The sequence below is a fragment of the Anomaloglossus baeobatrachus genome, chromosome 3, assembly GCF_048569485.1.
Source record: "Anomaloglossus baeobatrachus isolate aAnoBae1 chromosome 3, aAnoBae1.hap1, whole genome shotgun sequence".
NCBI lineage: Eukaryota > Metazoa > Chordata > Amphibia > Anura > Aromobatidae > Anomaloglossus > Anomaloglossus baeobatrachus.
In genome coordinates, this window is record NC_134355.1 from 583,550,019 (window position 1) to 583,569,488 (window position 19,470).

At 47.8% G+C, this 19,470-nt stretch overlaps 1 protein-coding gene across 1 annotated transcript in view; it reads left to right on the forward strand.

The window, feature by feature from the left end:
* Positions 1–17,179, forward strand: part of LOC142297315 (kyphoscoliosis peptidase-like) — a 91,837-nt gene extending 74,658 nt beyond the window's left edge. The window contains exon 13 of the mRNA XM_075341553.1: positions 15,591–17,179. Coding sequence (XP_075197668.1) covers positions 15,591–17,179 — 1,589 coding nt within the window. The remainder of the gene's footprint in view (positions 1–15,590) is intronic.
* The last annotated feature ends 2,291 nt before the right edge of the window (positions 17,180–19,470 follow it).

Sequence of the window (19,470 nt, forward strand, 5' to 3'; positions counted from 1 at the left end):
AGGTTGTAGCAGTACATCTTTGGTCGTAAAAAGGTTAAAGAAGCATCACTTGGTGTATGCTGGCTGCAGCTCTGATGTTTACATCCATCATTTCCACTCCACAAGCTTACTGTGATCTATTACTATAAGTTCCATCATACATTGCAGTAACCTGTGTGCCAGCACTTAGCACGCCCCCTACATTCTCCACCCAAAGTCTTCCCTTCTCACTCTTCTTTTCACCCTCAGGAGCTTCATATTGCCATAGAAACAGTCTTGACAAAGATATTGGGAGATAGCAAGTGTCAGAGCAGTCTAGGGTTGGTACCAACCCATCTAGCAATTGCCAGATGGTCAATATGGCCCTGTCACGGTGTTTGGTATGCAAATTTCAGCTATCCACCTCAGTGATTGGATTACCTAAACCGTTTGCTTTTAAAATGCAGATCATAGCACTTCACTAGCAAAGGTGTCGGGCTGTTGTTATTGCTGAATGAAACTGTCAGCTCAACATGTGTGAGGCAGACTAAAATTACAGAAAGCATGCTCAGGCAGCTGTCATTCTTTCAAAACATCAACACCAACCATCAGGAGCCCAGTGATCACATCCATTCATTTGGTCTGATTTATGTGCCTGGAAAGGAAGTATCAGAGGAGGAGGAAGAATCTGTATAACAATCCAGTACTATGTGATCCTGCTGAGATGCACTCATAGAAGCTATACATCTAGTCCATGTATATTACAAAAGGTATTGTTTTGAAGAGCTATTATATATAGCAAAAGGGTGAAAAAATATTGGAAAACCCCTTTAACCTCTTCACGACACATGACGTACTGGGTACATCATGGATTGTGTGAGGTTAATCCCCTCCACCTGCCGTGGGCAGTCCACGACGATCCGCGCACATCTCAGCTGATTTCAACAGCTGAGATGTGTGCCTGCCAGGTGCGAGTGGAATCGTGTTCCACCCGCAGCTATTAACCCCTCATATCTCGCTGCCAACATGTGATAGAGAGATGTATCAGCGCGCACCGTAAGAATAACTTACACATCCCCATCAAAAGTCACGTGACATGATCATGTGCCTTCCAGTGGTTGCGATGGTAGCACAAGGTCATGTGATGACTCCTGTAGCTGTCATGAGTCACTTTCTCTCACTGCCGGCAGAGGGCACTGTGTGAGAGTAAAGCTGTGTAGCTGTGACCTGGAGAAATTAAAGAGTGATCAAACTGCTGATCGTTATAGTTCCCTAGGGGACCTAGTAAAATAAAAAAACAAAAAAAAAGTTTTAAAAATTAAAAAAAAAATAAAAAAACCTAAAAGTTCAAATCACTCCCCATTCGGCCCTTTGAAAATTAAAGGGTTAAAAAAATAAAAAATATACAGATATTTGGTATCGCCGTGTTCAGAAACGCCCAATCTATCAAAATATAAAATCAATTAATCTGATCGGTAAACGGCATAGCGGCAAAAAAATTCCAAATGCCAAAATTACGTTTTTTGGTAGCCGCAAATTTTGCGCAAAATGTAGCATCTGCGCAAAAATGATACCATTGACAGCATCAGCTCCAGGCACAAAAAATAAGCCATCACTGAGCCATAGATCCCGAAAAATGAGAACGCTACGGGTTTCGGAAAATGGCGCTAAAAGTGCACCACTTTTGTTGGACAAACTAGTGAACTTTTTTTTAACTCCTTAGATAAAAGTAAACCTATACATTATTGATGTCTACAAACTCGTACTGACCTGAGACATCACACCAACACATCAGATTTATCATATAGTGAGCGTGGTGAATAAAATATCCCAAAAACTATTGTGCGATCACACTTTTTTTTACAGATTTTCTGCACTTGAATTTTTTTTTGCTGTTTTTCAGTACACTGTATGGTAAAACTCATAGTTTCATTTAAAAAAAGAGAATTTTGTTACTTACCGTAAATTCTTTTTTCTTATAGTTCCGACATGGGAGACCCAGACCATGGGTGTATAGCTACTGCCTCCGGAGGACACACAAAGTACTACACTCAAACGTGTAGCTCCTCCCTCCGGGCTATATACACCCCCTGGATGACAATCTAACCAGTTCAGTGCAAAAGCTGAAGGAGGACATCCACCCATAAGTAGAGATAGAGTAAAACTCGGAAAAACCGGAACCTCTGTCTACAACAACAGCCGGTGAAACACACGGAACAAGAACTGCCAACAGGCAACAGGGAGGGTGCTGGGTCTCCCATGTGGGAACTATAAGAAAAAGAATTTACGGTAAGTAACAAAATTCTCTTTTTCTTCATCGTTCCTTATGGGAGACCCAGACCATGGGACGTCTCAAAGCAGTCCATGGGTGGGAAATAAACAAAACTGAGAAGTAGGCAAAACCTAACTTCACAAATGGGCGACAGCCGCCTGAAGGATGCGTCTGCCCAAGCTCGCATCTGCCGAATCATGAGCATGCACTTGGTAGTGCTTCGAAAAGGTGTGCAGACTAGACCAAGTGGCAGCCTGACAAACCTGCTGAGCCATAGCCTGGTGCCTGAAAGCCCAGGAGGCACCGACAGCTCTGGTCGAGTGTGCCTAGATCCCCGGCGGGGGAGGCACCTGAGAACATTGGTAGGCATCGGAGATGGCCGACCTAATCCAACGAGCTAGGGTCGGTTTAGAAGCCGAGAGACCCTTGCGCTGACCCGTGGTTAGCACAAAAAGAGAGGTGCACCGCCTAAGAGCGGCGGTGCGTGACACATAGATTCGGAGCGCCCGCACCAAATCCAAGGTATGCAACGCCTTCTCAAAGCGATGCACAGGGGCCGGACAAAGGGAAGGCAATGAAATGTCCTGGTTAAGGTGGAAAGGAGACACCACCTTAGGGAGAAAGTCCGGAGTCGGACGGAGAACCACCTTGTCTTGGTGAAACACTAAAAAAGGTGACTCCGAAGAGAGCGCAGCCAAATCAGAGACTCTCCTGAGAGAAGTTATGGCCACTAGAAAAACCACTTTCTGTGAAAGTCTAAACAAAGGAACCTCCCTAAGAGGCTCAAAGGGGGGTTTCTGTAAGGCCGTGAGGACCATATTAAGATCCCAGGGATCCAAAGGCCGCCGGTAAGGAGGAATGATGTGAGATGCGCCCTGTATGAAGGTGCGCACCTGAGCCAGTCGGGCGATACGCCGCTGGAATAATACCGACAGAGCCGACACCTGTCCCTTGAGGGAATTGAGGGATAGTCCTAGCTGCAGACCGGACTGTAGAAATGACAGGATGGTCGGCAAAGAGAACGGCCAAGGAGCATGGCCGGAAGAGCGACACCAGGACAGGAAAATCTTCCAAGTCCTGTAGTAAATCTTGGCCGAGGAAGACTTCCGAGCCTGAGTCATAGTTGAGATGACCTCAGAAGGAATGCCTGAAGCCGTCAGGACCCAGGACTCAAGAGCCACGCCGTCAATCTGAGAGCCGCAGAATTCTGGCGGAAAAACGGACCTTAAGAGAGAAGGTCTGGGCGGTCCGGGAGATGCCACGGCATTTCTACGGACAGACGGAGCAGATCTGGGTACCAAGCTCGCCTGGGCCAGTCCGGAGCAATGATTATGACCCGACGGCCCTCCATTCTGATCTTGCGCAGAACCCTGGGCAAGAGAGCTAGAGGGGGAAACACGTAGGCCAGACGGAACTGGGACCAATCTTGAACCAGCGCGTCCGCTGCCAAGGCCTGAGGATCGTGGGAGCGAGCCACATAAACCGGGACCTTGTTGTTGTGCCGGGATGCCATTAGATCCACTACCGGAGTGCCCCACTTGCGGCAGATTGACCGGAACACTGCCGGATGCAGGGCCCACTCGCCGCTGTCCACGGTTTGACGGCTGAGATAATCGGCCTCCCGGTTTTCTACGCCTGGGATGTGGACTGCGGATATGGTGGACTTGGAGTCCTCCGTCCACTGAAGGATTCGTTGAACCTCCAACATCGCCAGGCGGCTGCGAGTCCCGCCCTGGTGATTGATGTAGGCAACCGCTGTCGCGTTGTCCGACTGGACTCGAATGTGCTTGCCCGCCAACAGGTGGTGAAAGGCTACGAGAGCTAGAAGAACAGCCCTGATTTCCAGCACATTGATCGAGAGGGCTGATTCGGACGGAGTCCAAGTGCCCTGTGCTCGGTGGTGGAGAAATACTGCCCCCCAGCCGGAGAGGCTGGCATTCGTGGTGAGGATCACCCAGGACGGAGTCAGGAAGGAGCGTCCCTGTGACAGAGAGAGGGGCCGAAGCCACCACTGAAAAGAGCTCCTGGTCTGTGGTGACAGAGCCACTAGCCTGTGCAAGGAAGAGGTCCGCTTGTCCCAACAGCGGAGAATGTCCAGCTGCAGGGGACGCAGATGGAACTGGGCAAAGGGAACCGCTTCCATTGACGCCACCATCTGACCCAGCACCTGCATGAGGTGCCTGATGGAATGACGGCGGGGCTTCAACAGAGAGCGCACCGCCAGATGAAGGGACTGCTGTTTGACTAAGGGCAGCTTCACAAGTGCCGGCAGAGTCTCGAATTGCATCCCTAGGTACGTAAGTTCCTGGATCGGGGTCAGAGTGGACTTGGGCAGATTGACAAGCCACCCGAATTGAACAAGCGTGGCGAGAGTGAGCGAGACACTCCGCTGACAGTCTGCACTGGATGAGGCCTTGACTAGAAGGTCGTCCAGGTAGGGGATTACTGCCAACCCCTGGAGATGCAGGACCGCAACCACTGCTGCCATGACCTTGGTGAAAACACGAGGGGCCGTGGCTAACCCGAAGGGGAGAGCCACGAATTGGAAATGTTCCTCTCCGATTGCAAAGCGTAGCCAACGCTGGTGTGAAACCGCAATAGGCACATGCAGATAAGCATCTCTGATGTCGATGGATGCTAGAAAATCTCCTTGGGTCATTGAGGCAATGACCGATCTCAGAGATTCCATGCGAAAGCGCCGCACCTGAACATGCTTGTTGAGAAGCTTGAGATCCAGGATGGGCCGGAAGGAACCGTCCTTCTTGGGGACTAGGAAGAGGTTTGAGTAGAAACCTCTGAACCGTTCCCGGGCGGGAACCGGAACAATTACTCCGTTGGCCTGCAAGGATGCCACGGCCTGTGAGAAGGCGGCGGCTTTGGAGCAGGGGGGAGTGGACAGAAAAAATCTGTTTGGCGGGCTGGAAGAAAATTCTATCCTGTAGCTGTGGGAGATGATATCCCGCACCCACTGATCGGAGACGTGTTGAAACCACACGTCGCCAAAGTGGGAGAGCCTGCCACCGACCAAGGAGGTTGCTGGCGCAGCCAGATAGTCAAGAGGAAGCTGCCTTAGTGGCAGCGGCTCCTCCGTTCTTCTGAGGACGCGGCTTCGCGCGCCAGCTGGGTTTTCGATCCTTGGCCGAGTTAGTGGACGAGGCTGAGGGCTTAGAGGATGACCAGTTAGAGGAACGAAAGGAACGAAACCTCGACTGGTTCCTGCCCTGGACAGGTTTCCTGGTTTTAGTTTGTGGCAAGGAAGTACTCTTCCCGCCAGTAGCTTCCTTAATAATTTCATCCAGTTGTTCACCGAACAGCCGGGACCCAGCAAAGGGGAGCCCAGCAAGGTACTTCTTAGAAGAAGCGTCTGCTTTCCACTCTCGAAGCCACAAGATCCTGCGGATCGCGAGAGAATTAGCGGAAGCCACCGCCATGCGGTGAGAAGCCTCCAGAATGGCAGACATGGCGTAGGATGAAAAAGCCGAAGCCTGGGAAGTTAAGGCAACCATCTCGGGTATAGAGTCCCTGGCGAGGGAATGTATCTCCGCCAAAGAGGCAGAGACTGCCTTAAGAGCCCACACTGCTGCAAAGGACGGGGAGAACGAGGCTCCTGCCGCCTCATATACAGATTTGGCCAGAAGGTCAACCTGGCGGTCAATGGGATCCTTAAGAGAGGTGCCATCGGCCACAGATATGACTGTCCGGGCTGAGATTCTAGACACCGGAGGGTCTATCTTTGGAGAGTGAGCCCACTCCTTAACCACTTCTGGAGGAAAGGGAAAACGGTCATCAGAACTACGCTTTGGAAAGCGTTTGTCAGGACAGGCCCTGGGCTTGGTAACAGTGGCCTGAAAACTGGAGTGGTTAAAAAACGTACTCCTAGCTCTCTTAGGAGAGGTAAACTGGTGTATTTCTACCAGAGAGGCTTGTTCCTCTGACACTGGTGGATTGAGGTTCAGTACGGAGTTAATGGATGCAATCAAGTCACTAACATCCGCATCACCCTCAGATAAGTCAATGGGGCACATAGAGGTAGCGTCTGAGCCCACAGTAAAAGTATCCTCCTCGCCCTGCACCTCAGCTCGTGAATCAGAGCCGTGGGACGAGGCAGGAGAAGGGTCCCTGCGTCTCCGTTTAGGAGGACGGGGTCCTAAAACATGCTCTGAGAGCTCTGCAGAGCTCGGAGCAGCAGAGGCGCCCTGAGGAGGGTTCTGATGCATGGTCAGCAGAGTCCGGGACAGCTGTCCCATGGAGTCGGCAAAAGACTGGGAGATAGCTCTGGAAAAAGATGCTACCCAAGCCGGGGGTTCAGCCACCGGGGCCGGAGCAGCCGGGGGGACCCCTGAAGAGGCTCCAGGCTGAGGCACCACCATGTTAGAGCAGGCATCACAATGTGGATATGTGCTCAGTTCAGTCAGAATGAGCTTACATGCAGTGCATATAGAGTAAAGCCTGGCAGCCTTGCTCCTAGTGAGAGACATGCTGCTGAGGTGGAGGCTCTGCAGTAAAGAATACACTCCTATAGAATGACCCCCTGAGAGTGTATAATAAAGCCCACAACCAGAGGTTGTGGCTTACCAGACCGGTTTTTGTGTGCCCTCCGGATTCCACAGCTCGGACCCCCAGTAGATGCAGAAGTTGCAGCAGCCAGCGCCGATCAGTGTGTGAACGCTGATAAAATGGCGCCGGAGTGAGGAGGGGGGCGGGGTTTAGCCCAAGAGCGGGAATCCGGAGGGCCAAGGAGAGATACAGGGGAGGGAAACATCTCCTCAGAGAGGAGTGTCCTCCCCTCTGCTGAACGGCCGGTGGGCGGCGCCGCACTGTTCCCCTGCAAGACTGACATGCAGGGGGACTGAAACCGAAACTAGGCCACAACTGAAGCCGGGGCCTAGATTTTGACATGCGGCCGACGAGCAGGCACCCTCGGCGCGGTTCTCAGGAAAAACCCAGAGAACCGGCCGCAATTCACAGCAAAGTCAAAAGACACACTCTCCCCTTAATAAATATACCCGGGACCCCTGAAAAACGTCTCAATACTTAGCTTTTGAGACGCAGGGCCAGGTCCCTGGGGGGGGGGGTTAAACGCTCCGTCCGGCAGGATCCTGACAGGGCTGCGGATGGAGACCGGTCTCCTGCAAAGCAGAGAGGACCGTGATGGCTCCCACTTCAAGCCAGAGCCTCAGAGGATGGAGAAGGAGCGCGGCATGTGAAGGCTCCAGCCTTGTATAGTCAACCTTAACAGCACCGCCGACACAGTGGGGTGAGAAGGGACATGCCGGGAGTCCAGACTGGACCCGCTTTTCTTCCATATCTTTGAAATCAAAAATCTTAAAAATTAAAAATCAGAGAATGCATGTGTGTGTGTGACCTCCTGAAACACAAAGCATTGAACTGGTTAGATTGTCATCCAGGGGGTGTATATAGCCCGGAGGGAGGAGCTACACGTTTGAGTGTAGTACTTTGTGTGTCCTCCGGAGGCAGTAGCTATACACCCATGGTCTGGGTCTCCCATAAGGAACGATGAAGAAAATACAGCTTGTCCCGCAAAAAAAAGCCTTTATATGGCAAGATTGATGGAAAAATAAAAATGTTACGGCTCGCGGAAGAAAAGGAGCAAAAAACCCCAAAAACCGGAAAATCGCCCGTGGGTGGAGGGGTTAAAAATAGCAGTGTCATTATATAATGCTCGTGAATTAGAATACTGCCCTAAGCTGTGCCTCTGAATAAATTATTGTCCTTCACTTTGTTCCCGGCCTAAAATATGACCCACGCACTTTCCCTCTTATAGTACCTGACCCCTACACTTCACTCTTTTCCATATTGGACCCCCTCTTCACACTGTCCTCTAACACTGTATCCCCATACTACCCAGTCCATATACTGTCCACCTTAATCACACACTCCCTCCTTGACTTACTGTCCCCTCCTTGCTATGGCCTCACACTCTCCCCCATGCTACCCGTCCCTCCATATGGCCTCCCTCACCATACCTGGTCTCTAGTCCGTGTCCCCTCACATTTCTCTCATGCAACTGTCTTCTCATTACCTCTTCACATTTACCACCTCGCTCCTCATACTGTCTTCCAATATTCTCCCCCCTTGCTCCCAAACCATTTCCTCAAGTTCCCTAACCTCGCTCCCCATATTGTGTCCACAAATGCCCCCCTTGCTCCCTGTACTGTGTCTGCACCCATCCCCCTTACTTTTATACAGTGTCAACGCCAATCCAGCCCCCTTGCTCCCCATAGTGTGTCCTCAAATTTACCTCTCTTCTCCCTATACTGTCCTCAAATTTCTCTCCCCTTGCTCCCCATACTATGTCCTCAGATTCCATCCCCTCGTTTCCCATACTGTGTCCTCAAATTTCCCCCCTCGCTCCCCATATTGCATCCTCGAACTTCTTTCCCCATCCTTCCACCCTCTCTCCCCAAACTGTGTACTCAAAGTTCTTCCCTCCTTCTCCTAATTACAATAACTCTATGAGCTCCACTTCTTCCAACTTCCACTATGGGGGGCAGCAAAATGCAGTTGACACCTTGAACAGTGCCCCCCTGCTGGCTGCACCCAGGGTGAATGCCCTGCCTGCCCCCCCTACATATGCCACTGGGCTAGCCTGAAATAGGTACTTGACAGCCATCTCAGGAAACTGCCGACCCCAATTCGGGAGGCAGCAAAATGCAGCTGTCAGGATATCTCGGACTGCCGCATTAAGCAACCCAACAGCACCACCCTGAGGGCTGCACACGGAGAAAGCCGCACCTCTTACCAGGGATCCAAAAGCAGCAACATGGCAGCCTCTATGCATTCATATTCCTTATATTTTCTTTATATTTATTGATTGTATTGTGGCTTTTATTGGATTTTGTATATATCCCTGGTAAAAAATATGCTTTCATCACAGTTTGGCAAAGCATTATCATAGCAGGACACAAATACTAATAGTAACCTTTACTTACATGGTACTTACATATTCTAGGACACAGTAAAAAGCATATGAGGCAACAGACTGGCAGATAGAATGATGAAAACAAAAAGCAAAGGCCCTAAATCATCAAGCCCAGAGATATATATGCCAGTCTCGATGAGGGAGCATGTTGGAGTCAGACGCATCTGATTCATTAAGAGGCACGCACAACTCTAAATGTATCAAGTACAATTTAAAAGTGGAATGTGGCTCCGTGCACCTTTCCACCAATTTTACTCGAGTAAGATTTGTGGCATAAGGTATGCCACAGCTCATGAATTAGATAAGCAGGCATCACCATGCACCATACCACCTTTGTCTCACTTCAGCTACTCCCATTTTGGTGTAAGATCATAAAAAGTCACCAAATTGTTGCTTAAAGGAGACCAAACACCAGGATTTTCACATATAAACTAAAGCCAGTGCTATACTGGCGCTATCATGACAATTCTAAACATCCCTTTAGTTGTGAGATCAGATGTATACTTTCTGAAATACAGGCAAGTAAAGTTTGTGAAATGCACTGTGTGAACGTTGCTTACCGCAACCTGGGGGGTTCCACTCGCTTGCAGCGGTGTGAGGTAGCTTCAGCAACACATGTACACAGTCTCTTTATAAAAATTTCCAGCCGTTTATTAAAAACTTGTCATAAACGGCAAACATTAAACATAACAGGCCTCTCCGGGCTTAAGGCAAAAACATATCACAATCACATACCGTGGGCTTCCAGTCCAATACAGTCTCTATTGGAAGTGTGGCGCCTGTACACACTGGCTCCTGCCAGTCAGCAAACAACACTTGCTGTGGCTCCTTCCAAGAACCCAGAGACACTCTGCAGACTCCTGTCTGTCTCTCCACTCCAGGAGAGCTTTGGTCCAGTAGCCACAGCACTAACCAGCCTGGCTTGCACACTACTTCCAGTCTAAACCCAGACTGAAATCCAGAGCCCCCTGCTCTGCTCTCACCCTCTCCAGAACACACACTGAGTCTCCTAAATCAGACTGGAAACCCCCACAGGTGGAGGTCTGTGATTATCCAGACCTGCCCAGCACACAGGCATTATTAAAGGGAACCTGACCCTTAAATGCAGAAACAAGCCTTTGAGGAACTACAAGTCCCATAGCAACCTCTTCAGTTTAATATCGCAGCGACCTTCTCCACTGTGACATATAGCGACCATTTACCACGTTGGTGGTCGCTACCTCACATATCCCCCCCCTCTGTTCAAACTTGTAGGGTTGAACACTCGATACCCTACAGGGGCCTCGAGACGGGGCATCAGGGTCACCTTGCCCTACCAGTTGAGAGGGCCCACTTTGACAACCTTGAGCTCCAGTTCTCGACATACCGTCTGTCACCAAACCCTTCACAGGAAACCCACTTCTCAGACACGGTCCCTGGTCAGACCTATCTCTCCATGACCGTCTCAAACGGTCAGTGTGGTAGTGAGACACTCTCTTAGTCGTAACTACTGTGCGGCTCGACCCTGCGCTATTCAGTCCACTAGAGGGGCTACTGTTTGGGTACATCAGCCCTGAGGTTCTGCCGTAACTAGATCCTATGCATTCTCTGTGTCCAGATCAATATTGGGCTCTTCTTCTAGGACATCTTCGTCCATTGCTCTGATTGTTCACTTTCTCAATGCCATCTTTGGCTAGAGACATGTCCCAAGCGCCATTCTTTCCTTCGGACATTGTCTTAGAGGGCTTAGAGTCTTCAGAGTCTGTGCTACAGCCCGATATATAATTAGGTCCTCTATAACCTTGGCTCCTTTTACTACAGGACCTGCTTCCTTTGCCATCTGAAGCAACACAGTCAGCAGGTGGACCGCACTTCTTTGGGCCCTGGCCCGAAAGCGGTCGCAACCTCACACTAACTTGACAAAGTTTCTCTGCAATCTTCTGTCTTTGAAGATTCAATTGCTTCAGTTCTTCCAAGTATCCCAGTCTGTATTCTAGGAGAACTCGTATATTTTCAACACACTCCTTTGTTCCCACAATAACACAGGGAACCATACCGACTTCACAGAGTATCTTGGCTTCATTATGAATATTAATTCTTACTCTCGTCACACCAGACGTATCAACCATCTCCTGCATGACTCTTCCATTTCTTCCAATCAGCTTATTGACGAGTTTTCTGGGCACTTGTGTGACCTCCTCCACAAACTCCAACAACCTTCGAGCTGTCTTGACTGCTTCTGCAGTTTTCCCATAGATTTGGAATGTTCCACTGTTTTCTTCCACTTCAATAGCTGTAATACCAGGAACCTTCCTGGCTTGCTGAATGTTACTTCTCAGTGCTCTTATTGCAAGCCCAATTAATGGTTTCTTCACAACCACCACTTCCTGAAACGCTGCAGTGAGCCGCTTCATATGCTTCAATTGTTTGGTGTCTTCTGCCATCTTTGTAGAGATGAGCCAATTTGTGCGAAGACACTGTAGGTGTATGCCACTCAGGATAGTCACCCGCTTCTTTGTGACATCACTCACAGAGCACACCACCAACCGACCAGACTCTGGGGCAAAGTACACTTTACAGGCTCCTACGGCCTTCTGAAATCTCTCATGCACCTTCTCACTGGCACAGGCTTCTCTTAAGTCTTCCGGCACATCTATCAGATAATTGCAGACTGGTCTGCTTCCTTTACTTTCAAGGACACTAGACTGTTCCTGAGGTCTCTTGCCTCCTTCTATATTCTTCACCAAAGGCTTCACCTTTTGAGTTACACCCTCCTCGGGCTCAGACCCAGCCTCAGAGCCTTTGGGTTTCAGGCTCTTAGCTGAGTCAATCTTCTTGTCTGCGGTCTTGGTCTTACCCACCGAGTCAGTCAGGCTCTCAGCTTCTGATGAGACCTCACGTCCAGACCTTACCTCTTCTTCAGAGGCTCTTTCCACTTTTACAGCACCAGCTGTGTCTTGGGACTTAACTGCATTCCCTCCAACTTCCTCTTGGGTCTCTGCAGTGTCACCCTCTGCCCTCGCTTGGGAGTTCACAATATTGCCTTCTACCAGGGTGTCACACCCTTCACCACAGTACTCTCTTCCTCTTAAAGCTTTGGGGCTGTATTCACTGTTATCCACCCTAGCACTAGATAGTTCACCGGTCTGCTTACTATGACCTTTGTGGATTTTTCTTCCACCAACACTCTCTAGGATGTCATCTCTTACAGTACTTTCCAGGGTTTGATATCCTATAGAGCTTACACTCAACAGACCATCAGCTTCACACTGGGAAGTCATAGGGGACACCACCAGTACCTCCTTGGTCGGCTCCTTTTCTGCGTTTTCACCCTGCTGATTTCTGTTGTTACAATGTGTCAGTTCCAGCTCAGACTCATCTTTCTTTTGCATGATTTTGCTGTACGACTCTACATTAGCGGTTGCTATTGGCAACGTGCCTTTCTGAACCTTCGGTGCACACTCAGATTCTGGAAGGGAATCCACACTTTGGGCAGAAATACACGACACTGTCTCTATCTGGACCATATTGTCAGAGGTTGTAGCTTGCTCCGACCCTCTGCGCCTCTTGCGCCTTCGGCGACGGGAGGAAGATTTCCCCTCTTTGCTCATCAGTACGTCACTGTACTCATTTGTCACTTTAGTAAAGTCAGTGTCTTTACTGGAGTCATCGTCAGTCCCCCTGGTGTCCTGGACTAACAAGCCCCCACTTAACCAAGTGTTGAACCCCCTGTCTGGAGCTCTCCCGTTTTTAACGGTCACACTATCCTTTGTTACTGTAAACGTCATATCCCTAAGGGGGGCACGTCCATCTCTTTCTTTGGTCACCCCTAACTTAGTACTGTCACCTCTAGTAGGCATGGTCTTCCCCTTATTACATAATATCATACTACTAGGAACACTTTCAGCCTCCCGCTGTGATAGGGCTTCCTTTGAGCCTTTCCGGCTTTTACACAAGCAGCTGGCCATTTCCGCCATCGACCACAAGTCGTCAAAAAAATTAAAGTCCCGGCCTATTATAATGGGATGCGGTAAGTCAGGCACTACCCCAACATTAACGGGTCCTAACACCCCATCCGTCTCAACAACCACTCGGGACCGTGGATACTCTCCAATGTTCCCATGTCTGCAGCTGGCTTCCATCCTTCCAAGAATCGGGTAGTTATCGAGCGTGGCCCTCACCAGGGACACCAAGCTCACCGAGTCTACCAGCCCAGTCACACATTTGCCATCAACTTCCACAGAACACAGACGTGACTTCTCGTCAGCCGGGCAGTCTGTACCGCAGACCGGACACCCATAGCATGAACACCATTGTCCTTGGCTACTGTCCATTGGTGCCACTACACCTTCGGATTTGGGATGCTCCGCCCCTTTTTGTGCCACCATCGTTCTCTGGGACCCCGCCCCCTTTTGGGTAACCACCCCTTTCTGGGACTCCACCCCCTTTTGGGGTTTCTGTGGCTTCCTTGCAGTGTCTTTAGACCCCAGTTCACACAGTTCCCCTTTATCTCGCTGGGCACCCTGTGTTCGTACTGGCCCCAGAAGGGAGTTCATCAACTGGTCCACTGCTGCCACATCGGTGCGCACTGACGGCTCCTGCTGTCCACGCACAAGGAACTGGTACAGCTCCTCCATAGCATCCATTTGTGCACCCTCCATGCTGAAACAAGAAAACAAACAGCAGGGGCGCTCCAATGGGTAATACCCGGTGGTCTAAAGAGGGGGGAGGGGGTTAGAGAACCACTAACCTTTCCAGGTTGTACCGCCCGTACAACCAGGATCTCCAGCCTGTGGTGTATCACTGCTCACCAAACAGGGCCCCGCAATTCCGGGTTGGCCTGGAACCTCCAGTCACTGGTCTCTCACCACTGCAGCACAGAACCCTGCAGACCCACTGATTCACCGCCAGCAGCTGGAGCACGCTGTCCCTGTTCGTGGACCCGCCGATCCACAGACAGTGCGCAGATAAAATTTTCGTGTACCCGCCGATCCACCGCCAGCTGCTTGAGTGCGCCGACACGATTTTCGTGGACCCGCCGATCCACAGCAATACGTCCTAGGCAGTTGCCCTTAGCAACCAGGCTGCGTTGCCCCTAGCAACCAGACCGCATGCCCGCATTCGAGACACCATATGTGAACGTTGCTTACCGCAACCTGGGGGGTTCCACTCGCTTGCAGCGGTGTGAGGTAGCTTCAGCAACACATGTACACAGTCTCTTTATAAAAATTTCCAGCCGTTTATTAAAAACTTGTCATAAACGGCAAACATTAAACATAACAGGCCTCTCCTGGCTTAAGGCAAAAACATATCACAATCACATACCGTGGGCTTCCAGTCCAATACAGTCTCTATTGGAAGTGTGGCGCCTGTACACACTGGCTCCTGCCAGTCAGCGAACAACACTTGCTGTGGCTCCTTCCAAGAACCCAGAGACACTCTGCAGACTCCTGTCTGTCTCTCCACTCCAGGAGAGCTTTGGTCCAGTAGCCACAGCACTAACCAGCCTGGCTTGCACACTACTTCCAGTCTAAACCCAGACTGAAATCCAGAGCCCCCTGCTCTGCTCTCACCCTCTCCAGAACACACACTGAGTCTCCTAAATCAGACTGGAAACCCCCACAGGTGGAGGTCTGTGATTATCCAGACCTGCCCAGCACACAGGCATTATTAAAGGGAACCTGACCCTTAAATGCAGAAACAAGCCTTTGAGGAACTACAAGTCCCATAGCAACCTCTTCAGTTTAATATCGCAGCGACCTTCTCCACTGTGACATATAGCGACCATTTACCACGTTGGTGGTCGCTACCTCACAACTGTTATTTGATGAGAGGTGCAACAGAATATCTAATATGGGGGTTGGGTTTTGCTAGGTATTCCCGCCCCTGTCTGCCTGCCTGTCCTTCCTCCCCCTGTCTGTTATTACAGGAGGAGGAAGGACATGGGGCGAAGCATAGGTAGAGGAAGGACAGGCATACAAGGGTGGCAATAACTACCAAAATCAAACCCCCATATTAGATATTCTGATCCACCTCTCATCAAATAACAGTGCATTTCAAAAACTTTACTTGCCTATATTTCAGAAAATATACATTCTATCTGACAACTGAAGGTGTGTTTAGAATCAGCATGATATCACAAGTATAAAACTGGTTTAGTTTATATATGAAAATCCTGGTGGTTGGTCCCCTTTAACTTCCTGTGCCGCAAAATTTTTCAGACTTTTAAAAGTATGGGTGTAATTGCTTTGATGAATCGGGGCTAAAGAGTTCGCTAATTGTGCAATAAAATAAATGGTGAAAAAAATTGAATTAAAACAATAGTTTAAAAAAAATCAGTAGATTTTCAGTTTATATTTTTCAATATAACATGCACCAGTGTATCTCTATTAGTTTTCCATTTTTTATGTTAGAAATGTAATGATTTTTTTATTTCAGTGAAAGGAAAAGCATCAATTGCCATTGAAAGCTGTTGTGAAATGGAATTCAGCTTTGAACTCAATGAAAAAGAAACTCCTGGTATATTGAAATTGAAGGACAATGGAATGATCCTTGATGTTTATCCCCCAAAAATTGGCCAACACATTCTTCATATATATGCTCGTAAGGGAAACTCTGATGGGAACTTAAACCACATTCTGAAATACAGAGTACACTGCAGTTCTGTGGATACTACTATGATCATACCCAAATGTCTTAAAAATCCTGTTGGCCCAAACTGGAAATCACACAAAGCTGGATTATTTAATCCCTCTCACACTGATCCAATAATTCATACAGATGACGGGTGCTGTACCATCAGCTTCAGAACAGAAAGGATGCTAAACATTATCTTGAACCTGAGATCTGATAATATACAGACTATGCCCAATCATGTTATATTAAGTGTGAGAAAGGACAAGGTGGAGTTTATTGTCCGCCTCCCACAAGCTGGTTCTTATGCGTTGTTGTTTTTTGATGATGTCACTGGGTACATTGGCAACTATCTAATTGTCTGCTCAAATCCTAATGTAAAATGGCCGTCCTTTCCATCTTCACTTCATAATCCTGTTGGACCATCTTCAAAGACAGAAAAGGCTGGGCTTCTACAGCCGTCTCACCCTGACCCAGTAATTCAGACAGATGACGGTTGCTGTACCATCAGCTTTAGAACAGAAAGGATGCTAAAAATTACTGTGAGCCTGACATCGGATAATATACAGACTATGCCCAATCATGTTATATTAAGTATGAGAAAGAACAAAGTGGAGTTTATTGTCCGCCTCCCACAAGCTGGATCTTATGCTTTGTTGTTATTTGATGATATCACTGGGTACATTGGGAACTATCTAATTGTCTGCTCAAATCCTAATGTAAAATGGCCATCCTTTCCATCTTTCCTTCACAATCCTGTTGGCCCTTCCTCAGAGACAGAAAAAGCTGGGCTCCTAGAACCTTCACACTCTGATCCAGTGATCTGTGCTGAAGATGGAACCTGTAAGATCAATTTTGCTTTGAAAAATGACATTAAACTTTACTGCACTTTAGACTCTGATGAAATAACACTGACAAAGGAGATGGAGAGTAGACATGTCTTCCAAACACAAAAGAAAGGCAATGTAGAGATAAAGGTCCACCTCCCAAGGTCGGGAACATATGTTCTACAAGTTTTTATTAAGCCAAGAGACAGTACAAGTTCCTCCTACAGCTATCTATGTAACTATCTCATTACTTGCTCCAACCCCAGTGTGAAGTGGCCTATGTTTCCTTTAGCATACAAGAAATGGGAGGAACACTTTGAGTTAGCCTGTCCTCTTGAGGGCGTTCTAGCCAAGAACAGCAACGTATTCTTCAGACTCAAGATCCCAAATGTCTCAGCAGTTTATGCTGATGGTAAAATCTCAGTTCCTTTAACTCTCGATGACAATAGTTACTGGGAAGGAACATGCAGCACAGAGGGTGTTAAGGAGCTTTTTGTCTCAATCAAATACATTATGGAATCAAATACTCACCACTACATATTGAAATATACTATTGAAGATGATTAGATGTCTAGTGGTAGCAATATCTCTAGTTTCAGGTAAAGTATAGAAGTTAGAATAAATTCTATCATATACTTCCCTATATTTCTATGCCCTATTTCTTAGTTGCACATGGCAGTCCATCCTAGTCAGTAAGGAACTATCTCCATTTCTGTGGTCAGTTCTTCATGACATTTGTCACCTATAGATTATATGCTGTCTGAGACATTGTTGAGATTAAGCATTGTTGAAACCTACACATTAAATGGCTTTCAGCCAGCAATGCTTTGGCTGATCTTTCGGCCAACAGCCATATCAGCCCACACTCTTATTTTCCCCTTGCCTCGCCCACCCCTCTGCGCCTGCGTCAGTGATTGGAATGTGTGTTAATAGTAAGTGAATATTCAACACCTTCTCCCGCCCACCCCTCTGCACCGGCATCAGTGACTGGATCATGTGTTAATGAAAATAGATAATCACCCCCTTCCACCGCCCACGCCTCTGTGCTAGCATCAGTGATTCAGTCAGACTGACGTATTACTGCACAAGGATCGCATCATTATGCTTGAACTGGCCGGTAGCTCTACTCACCTCAGTGTGACAGCTGAATAGAAATACATGCTGACATGCTCAGGGCAGAAGAGCCGCTGGCCAGTCCGAGCACTGCGATGCGATCCTCGGGCAGTAATACAGCAGTCAAATTAAATCACTGATGCTGGCACAGATGGTTGGGTGGGATTATGGGCGGAATCAGGGGTGAATATTCATTTGCCATTAATACACATTCCAATCACTGGTCCTGGCGCTGAGTTGTGTGCAGGGGACGGGAGTGAATATTCATTTTCCGTTAACGGGCGACTTAATCACTGGCGCCAGTACCAAATATTAGCCACCCCCGGAAAATAGGCCCTAGCGCATCTTTTGTAGCCAAAAATAATAGAAACACTCCTGTGTTCTCTATGGGAAAGGTGTTGACTGCATATGTTATCTGGCTTATCTGAGAATAATGGGATCAGCAGTCCAAAATTGGATATGTGCGATCAAAATCTTTCCTAACTATCAGTTGACTGGCACCCACATACACATTGGACCATTGACCAATCCTGTCGATGGCAGCAGGTTCAGCTGCCATTGGTTTAAAGTTTATGGGAGCCTATACAACTCATTCATCTCAGAATTCTATAGCTACTGTATACTGTTCCATAATCCATAAGTAACACCCAGTCCCTACACTGCTTGAATATGATTTATAGCCCACAGGTTTCTACATAGATTGAGTAGAACTGTGGGCTAGGTCTAATCTGGAAAACAGACAGGTAATCACTGGTACAAAACTTTTATTCTGAATGAGGTCTAAAGAATCCATGCACATTAGATGAAAATCTGCTGACTCTGCTGAAAATGGTGTAATCAACTGTATAGGTGCTTTCTGACTCTTCCCCAACAGATGATGTTTAGGGAGGGAAGGATCTGGTAGTTTGAATTCAAGCTCTCAACACTTTTGGTCTCGCACTGGAGAAGCTGCTGCTATAGATGACTGGCAGAGCTTTCTCTAATCTTCCCATTACAAAGCTAAGAACTCTTGCTGAGTTGAGCATTACTAGCATTAGGGAGTTAAGAGCAGTAGCTTGGTGAACAAAGGAGCATTCAGCCAACAGGTATCTAAAGTGTATGGGCGCCTTTACACAGAGAGCTTGTGGCGTTGAGATGTGCACATATTACAGGTGAGGTGTAGGAGGATTTGCATGATTAACAATATGGCAAATTTATACATGTATCTGAAACTAGCAGTATACTTTAGATATGGACTCCTTAATGACAGAAACTACAAAAAGTATAACTTGAAAGCCAAATATATCTACTAAATATAAATTACAATTATAAATCTGTTTCAATATGTAATAAACTATAGGGTGCTTTACATACACATTCAATACCCTTTTCATGGGTAATTGAGGTATACAAACTGCCTACATCCCAAGTAACCAAGATAGCATCCGATGCTATATAATCAAACTTATGGATGATATCCAAAAATTCACCCGTATCTAATAAAAAGGACTCAGTCATTTTTATGAAAGGAGTCAAGATCTTTTCTAATAAAATAGCCAATGGTGACAACATTGAATCCGTACCCGCTACTATCGGTCTGCCCGGAGGGTTTTCCAAACATTTATGTATTTTGGGTAATACATAAAAAATGGGCACCATTGGATCTTTTTTCTGTAAAAATTCAAAAACTTTGTTGTCAATAAGACCCGATTTAAGATAGGGTTCTATAGTATTTTTAATTTTAGATCTAATAGTGGATGTAGGGT